This window comes from Moschus berezovskii, chromosome 14, assembly GCF_049115385.1.
Source record: "Moschus berezovskii isolate FMDL1 chromosome 14, NW_MosBer_1.0, whole genome shotgun sequence".
In the NCBI taxonomy this organism is placed as follows: Eukaryota; Metazoa; Chordata; class Mammalia; order Artiodactyla; family Moschidae; genus Moschus; species Moschus berezovskii.
Window position 1 is genome coordinate 82,996,411 of NC_142473.1, and position 27,471 is coordinate 83,023,881.

Genomic DNA, 27,471 nt, shown 5'->3' on the forward strand with positions numbered 1-27,471 from the left:
CGCCCTAAATACTAGCACCTGTTTGGTCACTGTATTACATTTAACAACTAATAAAGACAAAAATTCAACAAAGGTTCCTATAGACAAAGCTATGGTTTTACAGTAATCATGCATGGATGTGAGAGTTGGACCATAAAGAAGGCTGAGCTCTGAAGAACTGACACTTTTGAACCACTGTGCTGGAAACTCTTGAGAGTCCTTTGGGCAGCAAGGAGATCAAATCAGTCCATCCTAAAAGGAATCAGTCCTGAATATTCATTGGAAGGACTGATGCTGAAGCTGAAGCTCCAACACTTTTGCCACCTGATGCAAAGAGCTGACTCAATGGAAAAGATCCATATACTGGGAAAAATTGAAGACAAGAGGAGAAGGGGGCAACAGAGGATGAGATGGCTGAATGGCATCACCGACTCAATGGACATGAGTTTGAGCAAACTCGGAGCTAGGGATGGACAGAGAAGACTGGCATGCTACACTAAAAATAATGTAAAGTAATTAGCCTCCAATTAAAATAAATAAATGCAATATATATATATATAAATAAAGAGAGAATTTAATCTGACTACTTCCTACTTTTTCCTTTAAATGGGTTCAATGAGCACACTCCACAATTTAGGGGAAAAAAAAAGACTATATTTCGATAGGAGTACTTCCTCCCATGCACATGGTTGCTTCAATTTTACGAAGCAATTATGCTTTTCTATTTTATTTTACCTTTAGAAAAATCCTGCAACTGATACAAAGAAGATGTATTAATAACGAGGATAACGGGGCAGGGCAAACAGTCGGACACGACTGAGCGACTGAACTGAACTGAATGGGGCAGAGATAAACATTGTTTGCTATAACCTGAGATTTTTATATTACTATTTTCAAAACTACGCAGCAGGGCTTCCCTGTGGCTCAGTGGTAAAGAACCTGCCTGGCAACACAGTGGAGATGGGTTTGATCCCTGGCAGGACGCTCCCACGCGCTGCGGGGCAGCTAAGCCTGTGCAGTACGACTACCATGAAAGCAAATATTTTAAGTGCTTTCAAGTATTTATAATTTTCACACATTTTATTTTTTTTATTTTTTTTTATATCTAAAAAAGAATTTTATTAAAAAAGCACAAATGCAAAGAAATGAACAGAGGAAAATTTATGCGTCGAACCTGGACTGGTCACTTATGATAATATACATGCTACAATTCCATTCTCTCCAATCATTCCACACATTTTAAATTATCTGTGTTGGAATTTGTAATATTAAGATCTTTTTAAAACCATGTCTGCCTGAGTTTCTCCTCCTCTCTCTTTTTCACCTCTATTTTGCCACCCATGACACACGCTATTATCAAGAGTGCCCTAATTACATTTTTTGTTTCACTCACACTTTAACGGCCTATAGTAACTGGAAAACATAATTCTCAGTTAAAAATTCTTTGAAAACTTAAACGTGCATCATACAAAGAAAAATAACATTAAAGATTTTTGATAAATTCAGTTGTTGCTTTAGAGCTAAAGCCTTTTTTATCCACTGAAAATATCTGAACTTTTAATAGAAATTCAATTCAAGATTAGTTCTGTTTCCATAAGCAAATGCTTATAGAGCTTGAGATATGTCAAAGACTCATGTCCAATGGCTATGAAAATGACCTTTGATAGCTTTCCGTTTAATTTTTACTGTACCCAGTATTTCCTCTGGTTAGAAACACTGTTTATTTGATACTTATCACAGGGGTAACTAAATTTACCCACCACAACTCTTTCATTTTTAACTCCTTTTCTGATATGGAATACTAAGTAATTTGCATTAAATTATTGTATCAGCTATACCTCAATACGAAATAAAAAGTTTAAAGTTTGGAGAAAAATTATTGGAGACATTGCTGAACTAGTTTTAAAATAACCATGAATATTTTGCTCTCTGTTGGAGAAATATCACACACAAACATTAAGTAAACTTCAGTAAGTCAAGGAACTAGACATCCTTCTAAAAATGGTTTTCTCATGGGACATTTATATCCTTTTTTTTTTTTTCTTTTAATGCCCAGTTTGAAATTCTGGGTCATTAGTGGTCAAGGTAGGCAGTAACCATATTTTGAAAGTCTAGGTTACTTTTATTACAGAAATAAAACTACACATTAGGTTTCACTGGCTCAACAATGTGAAACTGCTTTCCTCTGGATTGGAACAAACCAGAATAAGCTAGGTAACAGAGAAAATATAGATTTGTTTGTCCTAATGAATTTGATTCACAAGGATATTGATATCCATATATATTTATACTTTGCTATGTACAGATGTAAGAAAAAAAGCTTTACTTACAATTTAGTAGGATTTATTGATCCAAAAACCACAAGTGCCATTTATGGTAAATTGATAAACATAGTAAATATTTGGTAGTATCTTGGAATTCCAAGAATTTCCTCTTCTCCCTCACCAAGAAAAGCAAACCACCACAACAAAAATATCAATCAGTGAAAGTACAAAGGTCACCTCTTCACGTGACACTGTTACCTGGAATACTACTCACTGAAATGTTTATAGGAGTAAAATTTGCCCCCTTCCGGGTCCATTTAAAATAATTTTGAATGGTTGTCAACTTTTGCTAAAAATTTTAAGTGCCCAAGGCTACAATTTTGTGGTCCTTTAAGATGAAATGAGTAGGAGAATAGGGTATACTGAAGCCAAGAAAAGGACAGCAGAAAATGGAAGTAAGAGTTGCTGAAATTCAGCTTCAGTCTAGAAAGTATCTCAACTGGTCGTAAAGACATAGATAAGTCTCTAAGAATAGATTGGCAAGTGATGATATTTTAAGATAGTAAATGAAGAAGACAGATAAGTCATGTAGTTGATGGACTCACGCATCTCAAATGAGTACAAATTTCCCAAGGAGAGCCGCCCTTGTCTGCTGGGCCATAATAAACTCCAGCGCTTCTCCCTCCTTTGTCTTTCCAGTCCAATACCTCACAAATGTAAGGACAAGGTGCATTATCTGATTAGAGTACACACAGTGGTTTCCTACTACCCAATGCTATATCAGTAAATCTCTCTTGAGTCTTCATTTAGAAAATAATTTTGTTATCTTGCCATTGATGACTTTCTCTCATGGACTTCAGAGACCTCATCTATTCAATATCAGACTGTGTCTAAATAATTTTAAATGAGTTTTATTTTTTGCTAGAATGAGTATAATTCCTGTTGAATCTGTCTCTCTTTTAAATAACTTCATACAGTGTTTTTTTGGGGGGCGGGGTGGGATATTCTTTCAACAGATGTTATTCTAAAGAGGTTTATATGATTGTCAAGTCCTCACTGTAATATGGTTACTCAGTGTCTGTTAAATTACTGAATGAATGAAACTAATGGTATTTGTGTAATGATGAGTGTAAACACAGACCAATCTAAATAAGGAATATGTACACAGTGACTCAAAACTGCTCTTGTTGTCATCTGACTCCTACTGAAGATCCAAAACTGAAACAGAGATAGTGCGGGTACAGAGGTCAGAATTTTCATTCCTACCTGACCCAAGGGGAGGCTCTCTCAGAGATACTAGCAGCCCAAGCGATGAGTCTGCTGAGACTGATTTATACCCACCTTATAATCTGCAGCTTTTATCCCTAAAGCATTTTTCAGCACACTCTGAAGAAATAATTGCAATGTTATTGCAAGAGAAATCTCCTGAGAAATATTAATTTATATGGATTTATACTCATTAGAGTCTTGACATTTTCACCATGAAATTGCATCATTTTGTAGTAATTTTTGAACTGATGGCTTTGGATTATCAAGAGATTTTTGCATTATGGATCACCACTTTTTTTCAATTGGGTCAATAAAACAATTAATAAAGATATAAAATGGTTACGTAATGCATACACTATGATGTTTCTGTGTTATCATTTCAATCTGAATGGTGTTTTTGTAAGTGCTTTCCCCTAAATTACTATTGAGTGAATGCTTGTTAAAAAGACTTTCATATCCAGAATAAAGTGATTAAATTATAAGACACAGGGAGGAAAATCACTCAGACAAGATATCATAATGAGTTGTAATAAAGTCAGTGCAAAGTGTGAGATCCAATGTTGGAAAGTAATATTTTATGGAAACCTGGTGAGCATGTAATTTAGCAATGTTATTTATTTGACCACAAAAGAAAATATACAGGATAAAGGTGAAGATACCATGACTGCATTTTCTTCCAATTTACCAAGTATTCAATTATTATCTTATTCAAGACATACAAAGATAAAAACGGTATAAACCATGTGCTTAAGTAGTTCTTAGTCTAACTGGAAAATCTGGAGACAGGTGAATCTTTCAGTAGAATATATCATCCGAAGGATATATTGAAATCAAAGCTCTTACTATGGTTTATATCATATAAATATATATATATATATATATATATATATATGAAGACATATACAATGGAGTATTATTTAGTCAAAATAAAAGAGGGTGACTGCCATTTGCTACAACATGAATGATCCTTGAGGATATTACATTAAGGGTAACAAGTCAAACAAACAGAACAAAAATAATTAAATACTCTGATCTCTTTGTGGAGTCTGCAACATTGGACTCACAGAAGTATAGAATGGAACTATGATTATCAGGACCTGGAGGTTAGGGAAATGGGAAGAAGTTGGCCAAAGGAACAAGCTTCCAGCTGTAAGACAATTTCTGGGAATCTAATATACAGTATAATGACAACACTTAACTACATGATGTATCTGTGAAAGTGCTAGGAGAGTAGATGTTAAAGGTTTTCACCACCAAACAATAACAACAAAAAATTGTACTTTTGTGAGGTGATAGATGTGACAGTTAATATTATTATGATGATCATTTTGTAATACAATATATCAAAATATTTACAATATCACATCATAAGCTTATACAATATGTAATGTCAAATACATACAATAAAGCTGGATAAACATAGTCCTGATACATTTTCAAAGTTAAAATCATAAGATATATCATCTCTGACAACAGCGATAAATTAAAAACACGTGATAAAGAAATATATCTTTATATCCCAAATATATGCTGATTAAACACTGTCATCTAAATAGTGCACAAGTTAACAAAGGCACAGAAAAAAAAAAGAATATATTGCAAACTCAGGGATAAAATATAGCAAAGTGAATGACTTTCAACTCAAGCAATACATATGTGAATTATATAAAGCTTTTATATAAGAAAAGAAACAAGACTCAAATCAATATTTCAAATTTTTGTTAATAATATCTAGAAAAGAAAGTGAAAGGTAGCCCCAAGTAATCTAAATTTTTCAGATCAATGACACAAAAAGCGTTTTTTCTTTCTCTCGACTTGAGTATGTGTATTCACACTTGCAGATTTGAGGGAGAAAGTAGGTCCCTACAGATCAGAGACCTCAAATCAGATCCACAAACAGCTGTCTGGGAAAAGAATGATGAATATATTCTTCTCTCTTCTCCTTCCAGACTGACCATCAAACAAGTGCATTCATAAGAACCAGAAAAACACTATCGTGACCCAGAGTTCACAGTGTTACTTAGTAAGTTCGGGGAAGAGTGCAGAAGGTTGGTCTTCTTAAGGATTCTTAGCCCCTCAAGATAGACGGTGAGAAAAAGAGAATAAATTCAAAGAACTGAGCTCAGAGCATGTGTATCCTGTTTACTGTATAAGCAGTGAGAGCATGCCAGTGCTCCAGGGAATACCTAGCAGGAATTTTCAGAGAGGGGTTCCTCAAAATGTAACGACTTCAAAGTACCTAAAATTTGATTCTAAAAGCAGTTTTGAAATAGTTGATCTGAGGTGCAGAAAATTCTATGCTTCATTTCTAATAATACCCAAGGAAATGTTACTACTGCCAACCCAGGTAAACATATTAAAGGACAGCAGTCTAGACTTCAGTTCAGTTCAGTTCAGTCGCTCAGTCGTGTCCGACTCTCCGCGACCCCATGAATCACAGCACGCCAGGCCTCCCTGTCCAGCACCAACTCCCGGAGTTCACTCAAACTCATGTCCACAGAGTTGGTGATGCCATCCAGCCATCTCATTCTCCGTCGTCCCCTTCTCCTCCCGCCCCCAACCTTTCCCAGCATCAGAGTCTTTTCCAGTGAGTCAACTCATCGCATGAGGTGGCCAAAGTATTGCAGTTTCAACTTTAGCATCAGTCCTTCCAATGAACACCCAGGATCGATCTCCCTTAGAATGGACTGGTTGGATCTCCTTGCAGAACAAGGGACTCTCAAGAGTCTTCTCCAACACCACAGTTCAAAAGCATCAATTCTTCGGCCATCAGCTTTCTTCACAGTCCAACTCTCACATCCATACATGACCACGGGAAAAACCATAGCCTTGACTAGACGGACCTTTCTTGGCAAAGTAATGTCTCTGCTTTTTAATATATTATCAAGGTTGGTCATCACTTTCCTTCCAAGGAGCAAGTGTCTTTTAATTTCATGGCTGCAATCAGCATCTGCAGTGATTTTGGAGCCCAAAAAAATAAAGTCTGACACTGTTTCCACAGTTTTTCCATCTATTTCCCATGAAGTGATGGGACCAGATGCCATGATCTTTGTTTTCTGAATGTTGAGCTTCAAGCCAACCTTTACACTCTCCTTTTTCACTTTCATCAAGAGGCAGTCTAGACTAAGTACAGCTTATTTACTCTCAGTCCGAAGAACAATTGAAACACAGACACGAAGAATATGAAAACAGGTCTTATAAATGTAAAGACATTTAAGCCAAAGATTAAGAGCTACAGTTTATTGGAAATTGAGGCATGGCCATCTTAGTGACTATTCTTCCGAGGACTCTCTTCAGTGCTTGTTTTACATCTTTGTTCCTCAGACTGTAGATCAATGGATTAAGTACTGGACTTACAAAGGTGTAGAAAACAGCTATTATCTTGGATTCTTCCACTGTCTTGTCTGTTGGTGGTCTTACATACATGCAGAAGAGTGTCCCATAAAATAGCCCTACAGCCATCATGTGGGAACCGCAGGTGGAGAATGCCTTGCGCCTTCCTTCTGCTGACTTGATCCTGAAGATTGCAGTGAGAATTAAGGCATAAGAAATCAGGATGATAATGAGGGAGCTGGAGAGGTTGAAGCCTGCTGATGTCAACATGGCATGCTCTTTGACATAAGTATCAGAGCAAGAAAGCTTAATGAGTGGCGGGTCAGCACAGTAGAAATGGTTGATGATGTTGGATCTACAGAAGGTCAAGTGGAAGGTCAGGATGGCCTGGAAGAGTCCATCTGAGAAGCCATAGACATAAGGGAATGTGGCCAAGCTTATGCAGACGCACCTGGACATCTTCACACTGTAGTGCAGAGGGTTGCATATAGCCACGTAACGGTCATAGGCCATTGCTGCCAGCATGTAAAACTCAGTGAGGAGAAGTGCTATGAAAAGGTAACATTGTACAAAGCAGCCAGCAAAGCTGATGGTCTTCTTCTGTGATAATAGGTTAGTCAGCATCGGTGGTGCTGCAGTAGAGATATAGCACAAGTCTACAAAGGATAAATGAGTCAGGAAGAAGTACATGGGTGTGTGGAGGCGAGAGTCCAGTCTGATTAAAACCATCATGCCCAGGTTGCCTAGGAGGGTGACAAGGTAAATGACCAGAAACAGTGCAAAGAGGAGAGGCTGGAGCTCTGGGCGATCCGTAAGCCCCAGGAGAATGAATTCTCTTAGCACGGTGTCATTGGTGAGGGGCATTTCCTGCACTTGAAACAGATGGAATCATAGATGTGAAGGTACACTTTTTATTACGGACTATTGAAATGATGTTTATCTGTACCTCCAGATCATTCAAAATGAATACTATGGTAAGCTGATGTTTTGCTTCCACTAGGCCATTGTTTCAGCTTCTTTAATATGGAACTATTACATTGTTCTATTTCCATCTCTTACCTACCTTGTTCCTACATCTGCACCTAAAGATGATGATGCTTACATCTGTGTCCATGGGCATAAGTGAACTGCACATTCCCAGTCTCTCTGCCCTGTTTATGCTCTGCATTCTACATATCTTTACAGCCCAGCTTCAAGGCTGTCCTTTCACTCCCCTCCCATCATACATAAAATTGAGTTAATCCCTTTATACTTCTCACACATCCTATATCCTCTCATTTTTTCTTTAGCACATTACATCACTAAAATGGATCCACTTCATACTTATTTGTTGGTTCTTAAAGGGCAGAGTAAATTATTCTTCATTACTGTTCTGTGATTTCTAAGGGCATATTTATATACTACTTTAAAAAAGAAAAGAAAAAAAATAGCGTGAGCATGAAATACCAAACAATTTGCAATCTTTTATTTATTTCTGAATCCCCACAGAACGATTCACAGTGTTATATCTTTCATAGGAGAAACAGGGCTTATAAACTGTTTGACAAAACAATTGCTCCAAAAAGCTTGTTAGTCAAGATAATCTACAGAACATCTGTGCCAGAAAATCACATGGGACAGTGGGATCTCACACTTAACATTTATCCTGATGATCCTAACACAGATGTTCCCAGAATCACACTGTAAAAATGTAATTACAAAACAAAACACAAAGGCATAGTCACCAGAGTCCTATAAACACATGACAAATCAATGAACAAAGAATTGTTAGATGAAATGAATTCTCACATAGTATTTTGAGGATGGTCGACAGCAATGACAGAGTGTTTTCATAAAGAAAAGAGACAAGCTTGGCATCAACAGTATTTAAGTTATTAAACATGACTCCATCTGTCTAGACATGTGACAGTTTGTAGCTTATTAGCTCTTCTTCACTTTAAATAAGTGCTGAGCCCCCTCGTTTGACTCCCCACATGCTTTTATGTTTTTCTTTCACACTTCATTTGTTCTAAACTTGCCCAATTCTTGTCTCATTTCCAAATGAATGACTAAGACTTACTGTAGTTATGATTTAGAAATACAGTTTAAAAAGCACTTTTGTACCTATATGTCCCTTCCATTGTATATTAAATACTTAATATATGGAATATGCTAATAGTAGTTACTGATAATAGATAATAATTCTTACCCAGAAGCACTTCATTTCCTTATTTTAAATGGGAATAATAATATCTGTTTTCTTTCACTCTAAAATCTTTACGGACATCACAAAGTAGTCCAAAAAGTATTTATTGGTAATTAATACATTATGTATTTATGCACTGTAGATGGAAAAATGAACCAAAGCTTCAAAATAGCTGCCTTTCTGGCATTCACTTTCTAGGGGACACAGAAAGATAATGCCACAATAAATCAATAATGTTTCAAATGACTCTGGCATGGAGGAAAAGAAAGAAAATGGAGGAAAGGCTGTTTAAATTTTAAACGGCAACATTAACAAGGAACTCATGTTAAAGCGACTTTTTAAATAACAAGTTGAAAGAGAAAGAAAAACCAATCAGGCAAGTCAAAGGAGAATATTCGAGCAAGGACGAGGACCAGAGCAAAGACACCATGTGTGTACGTTTGGGAACCTGCAGGTCTGTGTGAGCTGGACGTGGAACGACACACTGGTTCCAAATCGCGAAAGGAGTACACCAGGGCTGTGCATTGTACCCTGCTTGTTTAACTTGTATACACAGTACATCCTGAGGAACGCCGGGCTGGAGGAAGCACGAGCTGGAATCAAGATTGCCGGGAGAAATATCAATAACCTCATATACGCAGATGACACCATCCTTATGGCAGAAAGTGAAGAGGAACTAAAGAGCCTCTTGATGAAAGTGAAAGAGGAGAGTGAAAAAGTTGCCTTTAAACTCAACATTCAGAAAACTAAGATCATGGCATCAGGTCCCATCACTTCATGGCTAATAGATGGGGAAAGAATGGAAACAGCGACAGACTTTATTTTTGGGGGCTTCAAAATCACTGCAGATGCTGACTGCAGCCATGAAATTAAAAGATGCTTGCTCCTTGGAAGGAAAGTCATGACCAACCTAGACAGCATTTAAAAAAGCAGAGACATTACTTTGTCAACAAAGGTCCGTCTAGTCAAAGCTGTGGTTTTTCCAGTAGTCATGTATGGATGTGAGAGTTGGACTCTAAAGAAAGCTGAGTCTTAAAGAATTGATGCTTTTGAACTGTGGTGCTGGAGAAGACTCTTGAGAGTCCCTTGGACTGCAAGGAGATCCAACCAGTCCATCCTAAAGGAGATCAGGCCTGGGTGTTCATTGGAAGGACTGATGTTGAAGCTGAAACTGCAATACTTTGGCCACCTGATGCGAAGAGCTGACTCATCGGAAAAGACCCTGATTCTGGAAAACATTGAAAGTGGGAGGAGAAGGGGACGGCAGAGGATGAGATGGTTAGATGGCATCACCGACTCAATGGACATGAGTTTGAGTAAACCCTGGGAGTTAGTGATGGACAGGGAAGCCTGGCTGCTGCAGTTCATGGCATCAGAAAGAGTCAAACACGACCGAACAACTGAACTGAGATGAGGCCTACATGTGCATGTACAGAATTCGTACAGAGGAATGCAGAAAGTCAGAGCTGATACCTCCACTAAAGCACAAATGTTTCACTTCATTGAGAGACTGATTTATCTCTGCCTATGAGATTTTATCAAGATATCACAACATTCACTGGAGAAAAATAAGTTAATTGGTGGTTTATTTCAGCTTTCCTGTAAGAAGTGTCTGGCAATAAATAAGTGAAATCAGGTTATCTGCTTATATTCCAGCAACAAGGTGGCTTAGGAGATTTTTCATGTTCTTCAGCACCCAAGAATCCCAGACAGAGAATAGGTAGTAGTCACTGGAAGAGAAAATGCTAGAAAGAAAAAGATCAGAGTGTAGAGATTTCAGGTTTATTAATACACAGCAGGAAATTAGACTGAAGGGACACTCCACTATCGCAGAAGTTCTTGTTTATTATACGCCACATAGTGATGGCTTCTGGGATCTGAAACGGTCTTGATTCACAGTCTCAGTGGCCTGTGAATCCAGGCATACCCCGACGAGAGTGGAGAGATACGAAAACATCTGTGGGGCATAAGAAAGAAAATCACAGCTGACCTGGCTACCTTTGTTAGCCTAGAATGACAGGTGAGCATCTTCCGAACAGGACTTGTGGGTTTACTCCCTCACAGCCAAGGAGAGCATCTCTCTGATGGAGGAAGAGACAGCAAAGGAGCAATTCAAGGGCAGTATAAAGCTACAAATCATTCAACCTGGGTAACTAGGACAATCTACGCAATAGACACAATCCAGCAACAGAGAAAATATGCAACATCCTTGTTCAAAAATAATTAAGGATTTCAAGACAGTGAGGAAGAACATTATATTTAATCTGTAAGGTTTCTGAAAACAGAGCCCTATCAACTGCATTGGTTATATGTACATGAAATCAGCCATCCCTACAGCACTCAGGCCAGCAGAACTGACAATAGGGTATATGGAGCAGGAGAGTATCCTCTCTTCTGCAAAAAGAGATGGAAGGAAGAAAGAAAGGAAGGAGACAGAATCCAGAAAGCAGGAATTCAGCCCTGGTGAGATCACCCTGGACAGGAACCCAGCTCAGTGGGCTAGAGCTCGAGAGTGAGGACAGGAGGAGAAGCGGGCAACAGCAGAGACGGCGGAATAGCATCACGGACTCAGTGAACACGAGTGTGAGCAAACTCCAGGAGACAGTGAAGGACAGTGAAACCCAGTGCACTGCAATCCACGGAGTGGCACAGAGTCGGACACGACCAGGAGCCTGAACAACAGCAACGGAAACATGAAGGTTTGATGCGCATATTTTGAGAAACAGTGTAAAAGTTGGTGGACCTGCTTGAGATTTTACGACAATCTCCTTGACTTGAAAATAAGACATACAAAGACTTACTTCTGGTTTGGATATGAACCTATTTTCTCAACGTCTGCTTAGGAAAGTTCACTGATGCCTCTCTAAGCTGCATACCATTGATGCATTTCTAGCAGGATTTGGGAGGTAGGAGCCTATTCTTATAGCAAATCTCAGAAGTATTTAGCAGCAGCAGAAACAAGTGTGTCATTAGGAATCAGCCCTTTGGGGATTCACTGTAACACAGAGGGATCAAAGAGCTAATCGTATGTTTCAGACATATTTTTTCATATTTTCTAATTCATTATTTGCCCTGAGAGTTATGTGGAAGGCAAGCAATGATTTCATTTTCACATTTTGAAGATGGTCTTAGTTTATGTTTTTCTTTTTCTTTTATAGTGAAACTTCCTCTTCCCCTAAAATCCAGGGCTCTTAGCAATGTCCTTCCTAATAGACGTACATACCCTGGGCAAGATTAGGCATGAGCAGGACTGTGAAATGGACGAGGTATTTGGCAGTTACCTTACTGAGCACTTCTTATGCGTGGAGCACTTTCCCACAGGCAATTTAATTGATGCTTCAGAATGACACTTGGAGGTAGGGAGTCCCTCCTGTCATTTCAGCTAAAGAATCAGACCCTCCACTAAAGGAAAAGTAAACCCTACACCACATGGCTAGACAGTGGCAGGGTAGGTTTTGAATTTCTGCCTTCCTGTACCCAACTGCCTAGTTTTTCTTTTTCTTTCTTTTTTTATTTTTAAATTACAAAAGTGTGGTAACACATCTGCAGGAGACTTGGGGAATACAGAATGAAGTGACATAAAGTGCCACTGTATTTCACAATTATTTTTAAGTATAGAAAACGGATTTTTAGTTGGAGTTTTAATATAAAACTCTAAAAAATTAATAAAATTAATATATAGGGACATAGAAGGATATAGTAGACCTGAAAACACCATGAACCAATTCAACATAATTAAAATTTATACAATTTTCACACAATCAGTTCAGTTCAGTCCAGTCGCTCAGTCGTGTCCGACTCTTTGCGACCCCATGAATCACAGCACGCCAGGCCTCCCTGTCCATCACCAACCCCCGGAGTTCACTCAAGCTCATGTCCATCGAGTCGGTGATGCCATCCAGCCATCTCATTCTCTGTCGTCCCCATCTCCTCCCATCCCCAATCCCTCCTAGCATCAGGCTCTTTTCCAGTGAATCAACTCGTCGCATGAGGTGGCCAAAGTATTGGGAATTTCAGCTTTAGCATCAGTTCTTCCAATGAACACCCAGGATTGATCTCCTTCAGAATGGACTGGTTGGATCTCCTTGCAGTCCAAGGGACTCTCAAGAGTCTTCTCCAGCACCACAGTTCAAAAGCATCAATTCTTCGCCGATCAGCTTTCTTCACAGTCCAACTCTCACATCCATACATGACCACGGGAAAAACGATAGCCAAGATACAAATTTTATTCAAGTTCCCACAGACTATAAACTAAGAGACACTGGAACATATCCTGGGACATAAAAGAAGGTACAAAATGTTCAGGGTCTGAAGGTATTGAAACCATACAGAGTCTGTTTTCTTATCACTGGAGAATTATGTTAGAAATTGATATCAAAATATATTTGAAAATAACCCACATATTTTCAAGTGCGATGTGACATTTGCTGAGAGAGATCTTTGACTTAACCATTGAAAGCTTCAATGAAATTAGAAAACTAAAAAAAAAAAAAATAGAAAGTGGGTGATTGCAGAGAAGAAAGTATTTAAATGAGAAATTAATGCCAAAGATACTTTCAAAACCACTTTTGCAATTGTGGGGAGGGAAGCTGCCCTTCCTCAACCTGAAGTCACAGTCTGTCCTCTTTCCTTCTCTAACCTTTTTTTAAAATTCTTGTTTCAGTTTCTTTTTGGGGGGGGGGGGCTTTAAGAATTTATTTTTAATTTTTTAAAAAATTTATTTATTTTAATTGGAAGCTAATTACTTTACAATATTGTATTGGTTTTGCCATACTTTGATATGAATCTGCCCCGGGTGTGCATGTGTTCCCCATCTTGAACCCCCTCCCTCTGCCTCCCCATCCCATCCCTCTGGGTCATCCCAGTGCACCAGCCCCGAGCATCCTGTATCATGCATCAAACCTGGACTGGCAATTTGTTTCACAGATGATAATGTACATGTTTCAATGCCATTCTCCCAAATTGAGCCCGTATTTGCCTGAACTGCTCCCTTGATATCTCCAATTTTCTTGAAGAGCTTCTAGTCTTTCCTGTTCTATTGTTTTCCTCTATTTCTTTGCACTGATCACTTGAAGTTGCTTTATTATCTTTCCTTTCTATTCTTCGGAACTCTGTATTCAGATGGATATATCTTTCCTTTTCTCCTTTGCTTTTCACTTCTCTTCTTTCTCAGCTATTTGTAAGGCCTCCTCAGACAACCATTTTACCTTTTTGTGTTTCTTCTTGGGGATGGTTTTGATCACTGCCTCCAGTACAATGTTGCGAATCCACGTCCGTAGTTCTCCAGGCTCTAATAGATCTATAGATCTTGATCGATCTATTCCCTTGAATCCACTAACCTCCATGCTGCATTATATTACCACTCTGCCCTATCCTTGGCTAACTTACTGCTTTCATTGTCTACTGTATTTCTGTTGCCACCACTAGACTGCGAACATTTTTGAGGGATGTGATGCTCACAGCTATTAAGGTCCCTGGAGATAACAATTGAAGGGCAAATGTGTGCTGAGTAATTTAAGTGTGCATTTAATTCAGTGACTGAACAACAGATCTCAGCTTTTCTCTCTCAGGTAATTTTGCATTCATTGAAGACATATCTTTATCCCTAGAAACTGAAACTCTGTAGGGAGATGATATGGGACTCTCTTGTTTAAAAAGTTTTGGAAAGACAATGGAATTGGAGTAGCTTTATATAGATCAGACACACTGAATATTTAGTATATGCCAGCATTAAGCTTATCGCTTTACACATATTAGCTTAATTAATCCTCACAAAGCCATGGGCCATTAGTACTAATGTCTTCATTTTTTAGATTGGAAACTGAGGTTAGTAGAGGTTAATTAATTTCTCTGGGAGAGATAACTAATGAATTGTGAGGCTGGGATTCAAACAGACTAATAGATAACTTTTTTAAAAAATATCAAACAGTTTAGAAAGAAATGTGACACGTTTACATAATATTGCATATCCTCTGGAGGTTTGTGACACTGTACAGCAGATAAAAATCAAGAACATCCCCAAGAAAAAGAAATGTAAAAAGAAAAAAAAAACAACAAATGACTGTCTGAGGAGGCCTTACAAATAGCTGTGAAAAGAAGGGAAGCTAAAAGCAAAGGAGAAAAGGAAAGATAATACCCATTTGAATGCAGAGTTCCAAAGAATAGCAAGGAGAGATAAGAAAGTCTTCCTCAGTGATCAATGCAAAGAAATAGAGGAAAACAATAGAATGGGAAAGACTAGAGATCGCTTGAAGAAAATTAGAGATACCAAGGGAACATTTCAGGCAAAGATGGGCTCAATAAAGGACAGAAATGGTATGGACCTAACAGAAGCAGAAGATATTAAGAAAAGGTGGCAAGAATACACAGGACAACTGTACAAAAAGATCTTCATGACCCAGATAACCAAAATGGTGTGATCACTCACACTCACCTAGAATCAGACATCCTGGAATGTGAAGTCAATTGGGCCTTAGGAAGCATCACTACGAACAAAGCTAGTGGAGGTGATGGATTCCAGTTGAGCTATTTCAAATCCTGAAAGATGATGCTGTGAAAGTTCTGTACTCAATATGCCAGCAAATTTAGAAAACTCAGCAGTGGCCACAGGACTGGAAAAGGTCAGTTTTCATTCCACTCCCTAAGAAAGGTAATGCCAAGAATGTTCAAACTACCACACAGTTTCACTCAGCTCACATGCTAGTAAAGTCATGCTCAAAATTCTCCAAGCCAGGCTTCAACAATATGTGAACCGTGAGCTCCCAGATGTTCAAGCTGGTTTTAGAAAAGGCAGAGGCACCAGAGATCAAATTGCCAACATCCGCTGGATCATGGAAAAAGCAAGAGAGTTCCAGAAAAACATCTATTTCTGCTTTATTGACTATGCCAAAGCCTTTGACTGTGTGGATCACAATAAACTGTGGAAAATTCTGAAAGAGATGGGAATCCCAGACCACCTGACCTGCCTCTTGAGAAACCAGTATGTAGGTCAGGAAGCAACAGTTAGAACTGGACATGGAACAACAGACTGGTTCCAAATAGGAAAAGGAATACGTCAAGGCTGTATATTATCACCCTGCTTATTTAAATTATATGCAGAGTACATCATGAGGAATGCTGGGCTGGAGGAAGCACAAGCTGGAATCAAGATTGCTGGGAGAAATATCAATAACCTCAGATATGCAGATAGAACCACCCTTATTGCAGAAAGTGAAGAACTATAGAGTCTCTTGATAAAAGTGAAAGAGGAGAGTGAAAAAGTTGGCTTAAAAGCTTAACATTCAAAAACATAAGATCATAGCATCCGGTCCCATCACTTTATGGCAAATAGATGGGGAAATAGTGACTGACTTTATTTTTTTTTTTTGACCCCAAAATCACTGCAGATGGTTATTGGAGCCATGAAATTAAAATTCGTTTACTTCTTGGAAGCAAAGTTGTGACTAACCTAGACAGCATATTAAAAAGCAGAGACATTACTTTGTCAACAAAGGTCTATATAGTCAAAGCTCTGGTTTCTCCAGTAGTCACATATAGGTGTGAGAGTTGGACTATAAAGAAAGCTAAGCACAGAAGAATTGACGCTTTTGAACTGTGGTGTTGGAGAAGACTCTTGAGAGTCCCTTTGACTGTGAAGAGATCCAACCAGTCCATCCTAAAGGAGATAAGTCCTGGGTGTTCATTGGAAGGACTGATGTTTAAGCTGAAACTCCAATACATTGGCCACCTAATGCAAAGAACTGACTCACTTGGAAAGACCCTGATGCTGGGAATGGTTGAGGGCAGGAGAAGCGGACGACAGAGGATGAGATGGTTGGATGGCATCACCAACTCAACAGACATGGGTTTGGGTAGACTCTGGAAGTTGGTGATGGATAGGGAGTTCTGGCATGCTGCAGTTCATGGGGTCTCAAAGAGTCGGACACGACTGAGCGACTGAACTGAACTGAACTGGATATTGTAGCATTCATTTATCCATTAATTTCTTCATCCACATAACTAACAAATATCCAGGGAGAGCATTCTATTTGTCACCATATGCTTAATGAAGAGAGTCTAAGAGAAAGTCAAAAGATATTTGTGTTCTTAAAGCATGTCTTCTTTATGGTGGGAGGGTGAAGCATTGCAGTTGTAAGATCTGGCTTTAAATTATTAACAATTAGAGGACATCTTAGTGGCTCTGTTGGTAAAGAATCTGCCTGCAATGCAGGAGACCAGTAGGATACAATCCATGGGATCACAAAGAGTAGGACACGACTGCGCAAACTTCTTTCACTGAAAGTGAAAATCATGGGAAGTTCCCAGTGAAAATCATTGGGAAGTTGAAGAGAGTAGAGCTTGAATTACTCAATTATAATGCAAAAGGCATAATGACAGTTTATTAAATCAAGTGATATTTACTGAACCACCTGTAGTCTAGGTTTTGGAATATTTACTGGCTGTAAATTAGTGAACAAAGGCAACATGGACCTAGTCAGCTTGAAGGTGATGATCCTGGGGATGAAATAAACTAAATCAATCACAAAAATGTTAAAATTACACTTGTGAAAAGTTCTCTCATCTAAAGTTAGATGATATTTTGAGAGCATATACTAAGAGTTGTTGCTGCTGCTAAGTCACTTCAGTCGTGTCTGACTCTGTGTGACCCCATAGACGGAAGCCCACCAGGCTCCCCCCTCCCTGGGATTCTCCAGGCAGGAACACTGGAGTGGGTTGCCATTTCCTTCTCCAATGTGTGAAAGTGAAAAGTGAAAGTGAAGTCGTTCAGTCGTGTCTGACCCTTAGCGACCCCATGGACTGCAGCCTACCAGGCTCCTCCATCCATGGGATTTTCTAGGCAAGAGTACTGGAGTGGCTTGCCATTGCCTTCTCCAATATACTAAGAGTATATGACTTGGAAAGACCAGCCCAGGAGGCAATGAAAATGTAGGAAGATAAATATAACTAAACCCAACAAAAACAAATGTTGAAACTGAAAATTAGCAAGTCATAAAAATACAATATTTTACCTACAGAGAAGTACAAATTATCTGATAGTGCAACCATCATACTACTAAGACTAATTGAAGACAGATATTGGAATATTTTTCAGTTCAAAATAAAGTATTTGTGTATCTACATTTATATCCAAATACATTCTTTAGAATTAAAATTAAAGCAAGAAATTCTCAGAAAAATACAAAAGGAAATGTAGTCACACACAAATTCTCACTGAAATAAGCTAATATAAGGGTATATAATGCGCAGAAGAAAACTAAACCTGAAGTGTTGGAGGAAAGAGAACAGTGATATATTCACTGACAAAGTTCACTAAAGTTAAAGGAATATTGATATTAAATAAACATTTAATATAATTATGATTACATTCATATATAATAATAATAATGTTAATTTTTAAGTAAAAGTTAAGGTGAATAATTAAGTATATACTACCAAATGATGTCACATATGCTAAAGCAGAATGTAACTAGAATTAAAATATTCTAAGATCCTTCTGCTTTTTCATTACAAAGTAGACTTACTGATTAAAGGAGATTTTTGTCAAAAGTTTTACAAATGAGGATTCCACTATGTGGTTAAGTTGCTTAGTCATGTCCGACTTTTGTGACCCCATGGACTGTAGCCCACCAGGCTCCTCTGTTCAAGGGGATTCTCCAGTGAAGAATACTGGAGTGGGTTGCCATGCCCTCCTCTCGGGGAACTTTCCAACTCAGAGATCGAACCCAGGTCTCCTGCTTTGCAGCAAATTCTTTACCATCTGAGCCACAGGGAAGCCTAAATAGACCAGTGTGTGTGTTTTAGTTGCCCAGTCATGTCTAACATTTTGTGCCACCATGGACCAGGGCTAACCAGGGTCTTCTGGCTATGGGATTCTCCAACAAGAATACTGGAGTGGATTGCCATTTCCTTCTCTGCAAATAGGTCAGTACTAATACCTAAATATATTTCTTAGAGAACTAACTTAAGATACTCAAAGATTTTAACTGATGTATAATGCACATAAAGGAAAAAACAAACAAACAAAACTTTTCCTCATAATATGGTTGACAAACTTTGAAAAATAGTTTGGAAATTATTAAGCTTCCCATATCTAACAAATTGTCATTGCCTTAGCAACATTTGGAAATTCTGACTTTTATAACTTTTTACTGTTATGAATATTGTGGGTAGAATTATCTGGTCTTTATTAATTTTACAGAGCAATAAAAAGGGTGTCTGGTCTGGTCTTTGAATTTCTATGTGATATTCATTTTAAATACAGTGAAATATCACCTGATGAATTCTTTCAATTCTCATGAGTGAATTACAAAATAAAAAAATAAGCCAATGACAAAGTGATTTATTAATTTATTATTCTCTCTAATTTGTCAGAGAATACAGAATATTACATACCAATGACCAAATGTGTATCTGATTTGACAAACAGCTTCTCTTGAATCACTTTCTTTATTACTCTTTTAACATCTTTGTTCCGAAGGCTGTAGATGAAAGGGTTTAGCATAGGACTCAGAAAAATAGAAAAAGCAGCTATAATTTTCCCCTGTTCTACAGAGGAATCGGAAGGAGGCCTCAGAAACATGCAAAACCATGTCCCATAAAATACAGTGACAGCTGTCAGGTGAGACCCGCAGGTGGAGAAGGCTTTGCACCTCCCTTCTGCAGAGCGGATGCGCAGAATGGCTCTAAAGATGAAAATGTAAGACGTGAGGATGACGGTGAGAGAGCACGTGAGGTTAGATCCAGCCACAGTGAACATGGCAGTCTCTTTGCCGTAAGTATCTGAGCAGGCCAGGACTAGCAGAGGTGGGTCCGCACAGTAAAAGTGGTTGATTTCATTGGGTCCACAGAAGGAGAGGCGGAGCATCAGGATGGTCTGGGCAAGGCCGTTTGCAAAGCCATAAATATAAGAAGTAGCGACGAGAGAGAGGCAGACCCCTCGGGACATTTTGCTGCCATATAACCAGGGTTTGCAGACGGCCACGTAGCGGTCATAGGCCATTTCTGTGAACATACAGCAACCCGTGATCCCAAGGGAAATGAAAAAGTCAAACTGTATAAAGCAACCAAGGAAGGAAATGGTTTTTCTCTCAGATAAGAAATGAACCAGCATCTGAGGAGTGACATTGGTGGCATAACAGAGGTCCACAAAGGAGAGGTGGCCGAGGAAGACGTACATTGGAGTCTGAAGCTTTGAGTCGGTTCTGATTAACAAAATCACGCCCACATTGCCGAAGACTGTGATCAGGTAGATGACCAGGAAGACCCCAAAAAGGACAGGCTGCAGCTCAGCTCGGTCTGTCAGTCCCAGGAGGATAAACTCAGTCACCTCCGTGTAGTTTCCCTTTGACATCGTGTTTGTTCAGCCTCCAGTGTGTCTAAAGCAGAGGAGATAAAACGCGTTGGTCCTTTGTCCTTTCTCCCTCCCTCACATCATGTCATCTGATGCTTATCCCTCTCAAACTCGTAAATACATGTGGCATAAAGCATTCATGTCAGTGTACGCCAAAGCCAACCAATGTAATATTGTAAAATAATTAGCCTCCAATAAAAAATAAATTAAAAATGAAAAAATTTTAAAAATAAATTAAAAAAAATCCCTTTCACTTCAAAAAAAAAGAAAGAAAGAAATAACGTAGGGGAATACCCTGGCGATCCAGTGGTTAAAACCTCACCTTCTAATGCAGTGTGTGTGTGTTTGATTCCCAGTTAGCTAAGATCCCAGATGTCTCATTGCCAAAAGACCAAAACACAGAACTGTACTAATAATATAACAAATTCAGTAAAGATTTTATAAATAGGCCACATCAGAAATTACTTTAAAGAAAGAAATAAGCTAGTAAGCATGAACTATGTATTTTTGATATCTAATGAATACAGTATCTTGACATAAAGGCAATCATATTTTCAATTTCATAGTTGAAAAGCTTTTATCTTTTCTATGAAACATTAGCATGAATTGACCACTGATAATTCCGTTTAATATTGCTTCTCTTTGAAATTATGATCCCTTGTTTTTCGTATAATTTTTATGTGGTGTCTAAAAACCAGTAATTGAAACTCATTTTTTTAACATCTGAATGGGCTTAAGTAAGTAGAATAGATATACCTTTATAGAACCAGTGTCTGTATACCTGACACCCTAACCTCAAGGTCATTTTAGAAATAGTCCCTCACCTTGCAATGTGTACTCATTTTATCTACTCTTGTCCCTCTCGGGTTGCTGCACCAAATCTTACTTAACTTTTAAGACATCTCAGGATATTCTTATCTTTCTATATTACAGACAATTATTGAGGGCGAAAGTTGGTTCCTGGGGCACAAATAAACCAGTATTGTGTGTGTGCGTGTGTGTGTAAAATCAGGGAAGCATAGAGTACATAATCAATATGTGTATATTTTTATACATGCATATGTATCGGTGATATTAACTATTAAATGAGTGAGAAATAATGTATTAAACTTACTATTTGGGGAGTAATAATGCATTAAATGTGTTACCGGTAGAAAGTAATGTATGTGAAGATTCCTCTCAGAAGAAACAATTGTTCTAAGATGATTGACAGACACATCCCCAAACTGTAATGATTTTATTGCAACTCTACCTCATTCTAATTCTTGCAGAGAATAAAAATCTAAGTTCTTTAAAATGTGTAAAAGATAACACTATAATAATAACTACATTGCCCATAAAACTGAGAAAGTATGTAAAAATCATAAAGTGTGTTTCTCAACATTTGTGCAAGATAAGGGAGACCATGAAGGCCATGCTAGAAAAATCTACACTTTCTTTCAATAGCACATAACCAGGCATGTCATTGTTATAATGATACTTATTAATAGCTACAGTGCCAAGAATGGACATGGGTCACATTTAAATCACTTTGTAAATGAACCACTCCTGCTTTGTTGCCATTTGCACTACTTCATTACCCTCCTGAGATATGTGAGCTTATTGACCAGGGTTGTAAAATGAAAGAGAAATCATCTAAATCAGTTAAGATCACAATCATTTGGTTTTCCTTTTATAAATTCTTAACATTATAGTTATCCTTTGGAAGGGCTGATGCTGAAACTGAAACTCCACTACTTTGGCCACTGGATGCGAAGAACAGACTCACTGGAAAAGACCCTGATTCTGGGAAAGATTGAAGGGAGGAGGTGATGGGGATGACAGAGGATGAGATGGTTTGCTGGCATCACTGACTCCATGGACATGAGTTTGAGTAAACTCCAGAAGTTGACGATGGACAGAGAGGCCTGGTGTGCTGCAGTCCATGGGGTCGCAAAGAGTTGGACATGACTGAGAGAGTGAACTGAACTGAAGATTACAGTTCTTCTTGTAATAAGTAAATATATTTTAGGGAAACGATTGTGTCTTTAATATGTATTTATTGAATCATCAACAAAAACTCCAAATAATTAACATCTCCATTCAATTTTCACTGTGCAGAAATGAGAGTGTGAAAGCAGTGAACATTCCAGATCATTTATCTGAGTATTTTATGGTCATGACCTTTCTTTTCAAAAACAGAACACAGTATCTTACAAGATTGGGGAAGAAAAACTCAGAGAGAAGGGTAAGAAATGACTCTGAGGAATAACAATCTTTGTACTCTTGACAATTACCCTCGCTCTGAGGCTGTCATGATGTGACCTTTGATATATTGATTTTTGCATTAAGATGTTACTCCACAGTATATTTATAAATATTTTTAGTAGTGGAAAAATACCAGAATTTAAAACTATTCATTTTTTGCCTCTGTGTGTTAATGAAGGTAGTAATTTTCACCTAATGAGATCTTGCACTTACCTCTCTATGAGGAAAGTGTTCAAAACACCTAGCCCAGTATTTAGAAATGATGCCTGAATTTGAGTTACATTACAGCATTTCAGCCACTGAAATGGCACCAACGGAGAAGACATCACCTACTCAATGGACATGAGTTTGGGTAAACTCTGGGTGTTGGTGATGGACAGGGAGGCCTGGCGTGCTGTGATTCATGGGGTCGCGGAGAGTCGGACACGACTGAGCGACTGAACTGAACTGAACTGAATAGCATAAAGGGGGTTTCCCTGGTGGTTCAGATGCTAAAGAATTTGCCTGCAATGCAGGACACATGGGTTCAATCCCTGAGTTGGGAAGAGCCTCTGGAGAAAGGAGTGGCTACCCACTCCAGTATTCTTGCCTGGACAATTCCATAGACAGAGGAATCCAGTGGGTTACAGTCCATGAGGTAGCAAAGAGTTAAACGTGACTAAGGGACTAGCACTTTCAGTTTTTTTCAATGTCATAGCAGAAAGTACTCAATAAGCAGTAATTACTTAGCTGAAGATCTAGGCACAGCTAATTCTTCTTTTACCTCCATTGAAGAGAAGAAGAAGAAAAATAACTTTAAAAAAAACTTTGCCTAGCTTATAGAATAATAATGACTTTAATGCAACATTCAGTGAAGATTGTTTCTTCCTTTGCATTTATTCTAGTACATACTGTTATTTTCTACATTAATGTAGAAATTTTATTAAAATTCATTTAAGAATTGTCAAAAAAGACATTTGCGATTTTAAGAGAATAAGCTTCAGGCCATGATTTTTTTATTAAAATATTTATTTATAGATTCCAAACTATTTTCATAATAACTAGTCCTACCTGTGAAAGAAGAGTGATTTCCCAGTGACAGCACGGAAGTAAAGAACCTAAGGAGTTTATACCATTATTGTCACAGAGGAACGAACTCCCTAGGGTTCAATTATTTCTCACATAAAATCATTTAAACTATAAACAAGTGTTTTACTCTTTTTATAATCTTAAGTCCATTGAGGACATAACTTCTTGCCACTCCCCAGTATCATCAGGGAATAAAATCTCCTGAAATAGTGAAGCAATGCAATTCATTATTTGTTTTAACTTATTCCTAAATGGCCTGGTATTTTGAGACTTGACTTGGGGAACACGTTAAGTTCTCTTGTTTACAAGAAGAAAGAGTTCATGATATAAGTAAACCATCGGATGATCAGACAACTTCTGTTGCATTTGGACTACCTATTTCCTGATTCTGAACCTTGTTCTTAATATACTAGACAGCTATAATAATAAACACATAGCCGTGGGGACACTGTGGGTAGACAGAATATGAATGTGCTCCTGAATCTTCCTCTGTCAGCCTAGCCCATCTAGATCTGTTGTCTTTCTCTCTACACTGTGCTGCTGCTGTTGTTCACTTGTAGTTTAATCCTTAGAGTCCATCAACAGAGCCCCTAGGGCCACTAGTTTTGAGTTTGGCCAATGGGAGAAATCAAGGGCATAAGGCAGGTGAGAGCAAGAGAAAAGTATCCAAATTCCTTTTCCATTTTTCTCCCAGTTTCATAATGAAGTGCTGGGGTGGCTGCATCCTTCCAAGGACAATTCCTGCTGAGGTGCGGGTTGAGCAGGTGGGCTGGGGCATTCTTCCTGGATAGAGTTTCACTGGACTCCTGACAGTAGCACCTGTGTTGGCCTCTTCAGGTCTGGGAAGAAAATTGTATTCTAGACTTAGCCTCCAGATGCTTCAATTTCTTGGGCTGATTTCTTTAACACGAACTGCATTCTCTATAAATTTGTCCCATTAAATTCTCTTTAGTTAACAGATCTGAGGAGAATTTTGTCTTTCACCCGTTACCCGCCCCAGGGTGTCACACACTAGTTATTCAGGAAATGCTCCAGTAGAATATGCACTTCTGGCTTCAGTATTGCTGGATGCTAAAAGGGCCACTGAATCACCATCCTTCTGGATCATGGATCACTTGCAGACTAAACACAGGAATCAGAGATTAACATTACTGGGATTATCACAGATAAAACTGGATTTGAGAATGTGTTTTAGACATGTTTTTCTGTCCCCTTTTTTTGACAACTGGAATCACCCAGGCACAGCAAAGCAGTGGGATATCTCCTTCTCCCTCCTCCCCTTTTGGAGCCAAGACCATGCAGTGTCTCTGACTGAGATGGGACACTGTTACCCTCACCTGTAAGTAAGAAGGCATAAGTGGAGAGGATCTGAAGTGTACTTCACATCACAGTGTGTTTACAGTTGCTTCAAGACGTGTTTGACTTGAAGTAAAGATACTGTACCAGTGTCCTCTCTGCAGTACCGTACAGCACAGGACACGGAAGCACAGTCGGTTGCAGAGGATGCTCACACATAATGTAGTCCAGACATGAGAACTAGCTTACGCGACTGGACATGTGAACACACACTCACATCTTTGAAGCTCACAAATTGAAAGTTCACATGTAAAGAACCTATTATAAGTGAATGTAGTTTTGCTGCTTGTGGCAACATGGATGTACTTGGAGGTAATTGAGCTACTAAAATAAGGCAGAAAGAGACAAAAAGAAATGGTGAATGATATCACAAATAGGTGAATACAAAAATACAACAATATTGTGAAGTAATCAAAAAAGAACCAGAGTCACAGATATAGACCAAACTAGTGGTTACCAGTGGGCAGAAGGAAGAAAGGGAATGCAATACAGCATTAGGGGAAAAGAAGTTGTTATGAGAATATATAAAATCATGTGTATGACGTTTTAGAAAATTTCAAAGCACTACAGATTTTAAAGAATGGTTCAGTCAATAAAAATAATAGAATAACATAGCATAAAACTTCAGTTCAGTTCAGTCGCTCAGTCCTGTCCGACTCTTTGTGACCCCATGAATCACAGCACGCCAGGGCTCCCTGTCCATCACCAATTCCTGGAGTTCATTCAAACTCATGTCCATCGAGTCGGTGATGCCATCCAGCCATCTCATTCTCTGTCGTCCACTTCTCCTACCGCCCCCAATCACTCCTAGCATCAGAGTCTTTTCCAGTGAGTCAACTCTTTGCATGAAGAGGCCAAAGTATTGGAGTTTCAGCTTTAGCATCAGCCCTTCCAATGAACACCCAGGACTGATCTCCTTTAGAATGAACTGGTTGGATCCCCTTGCAGTCCAAGGGACTCTCAAGAGTCTTCTCCAGCACCACAGTTCAAAAGCATCAATTCTTCAGCGATCAGCTTTCTTCACAGTCCAACTCTCACATCCATACATGACCACGGAAAAAAACAGCCTTGACTAGACGGACCTTGGTTGGCAAAGTCATGTGTCTGCTTTTTAATATGCTATCTAGGCTGGCCATAACTTTCCATCCAAGGAGTAAGTGTCTTTTAATTTCATGGCTGCAACCAGCATTCACAGTGATTTTGGAGCCCCCCAAAATAAAGTCTGACACTGTTTCCACTGTTTCCCCATCTAATTCCCATGAAGTGATGGGACCAGATGTCATGATCTTAGTTTTCTGAATATTGATGGAATTCCAGGTGAGCTATTTCAAATCCTGAAAGATGATGCTGTGAAAGTGCTGCACTCAATATGCCAGCAAATTTAGAAAACTCAGCAGTAGCCACAGGACTGTAAAAGGTCAGTTTTCATTCCAATCCCAAAGAAAGGAAATGCCAAAGAATGCACAAACTACCACACAACTGCACTCATCTCACACGCTAGTAAAGTCATGCTCAAAATTCTTCAAGCCAGGATTCAGCAATACGTGAACTGTGAACTTCCAGATGTTCAAGCTGGTTTTAGAAAAGGTAGAGGAACCAGAGATCAAATTGCCAACATCTGCTGGATCATGGAAAAAGCAAGAGTTCCAGAAAAACATCTATTTCTGCTTCATTGAATATGCCAAAGCCTTTGACTGTGTGGATCACAACAAACTATGGAAAATTCTGAAAGAGATGGGAATACCAGACCACCTGACCTGCCTCTTGAGAAACCTGTATGCAGGTCAAGAAGCAACAGTTAGAACTGGACATGGAACAACAGACTGGTTCCAAATAGGAAAAGGAGTACATCAAGGTTGTATATTGTCACCCTGCTTATTTAACTTATATGCAGAGTACATGATGAGAAACACTGGGCTGGAAGAAGCACAAGCTGGAACCAAGACTGCCTGGAGAAATATTAATAACCTCAGATATGCAGATGACACCATCCTTATGGCAGAAAGTGAATAGGAACTCAAAAGCCTCTTGATGAAAGTGAAAGAGGAGAGTGAAAAAGTTGGCTTAAAGCTCAACATTCAGAAAACTAAGATCATGGCATAAAACTTATACATGTATAAATACTTCTTGTTCAGTTATTCATTCATGTCTGACTCTGTGACCCCATGGACTGCAGTACACCAGGCTTCCCTGTCCTTCACTATCTCCTTGAGTTTGCCCAAACTCATGTCCATTGAGTCCATGATGTCACCCAACAATCTTATCCTCTGTCACCCCCTTCTCTTCCTGCCCTCAGTCTTTCCCATCAACAGGGTCTTCACATTAAGTGACTGAAGTATTGGACCTTCAGCTTCAACATCAGTCCTTCCAATGACTATCCAAGGTTGATTTCTTTTAGGTTTGACTAGTTTGATCTCCTG

The 27,471-nt window shown here is 38.7% G+C and overlaps 2 protein-coding genes across 2 annotated transcripts; both read right to left on the minus strand.

The window, feature by feature from the left end:
• Positions 1-6,737: 6,737 nt before the first annotated feature.
• LOC148775683 (olfactory receptor 5M11-like) lies at positions 6,738-7,709 on the minus strand. Its single transcript, XM_088843402.1, has one exon. The coding sequence runs from the start codon at positions 7,707-7,709 to the stop codon at positions 6,738-6,740; it is 972 nt and encodes a 323-aa protein (XP_088699528.1).
• An 11,705-nt stretch (positions 7,710-19,414) lies between these two features.
• Positions 19,415-20,380, minus strand: LOC129537476 (olfactory receptor 5M5-like). The gene has a single exon (XM_088843403.1). It carries the CDS (start codon positions 20,378-20,380, stop codon positions 19,415-19,417), a length of 966 nt encoding a protein of 321 aa, XP_088699529.1.
• Positions 20,381-27,471: the final 7,091 nt, after the last annotated feature.

Coding starts and splice junctions, on each gene's coding strand:
- LOC148775683 (XM_088843402.1), bottom strand. CDS start 7,709: ATGCCCCTCACCAATGACACCGTGCTAAGAGAATTCATTCTCCTGGGG.
- LOC129537476 (XM_088843403.1), bottom strand. CDS start 20,380: ATGTCAAAGGGAAACTACACGGAGGTGACTGAGTTTATCCTCCTGGGA.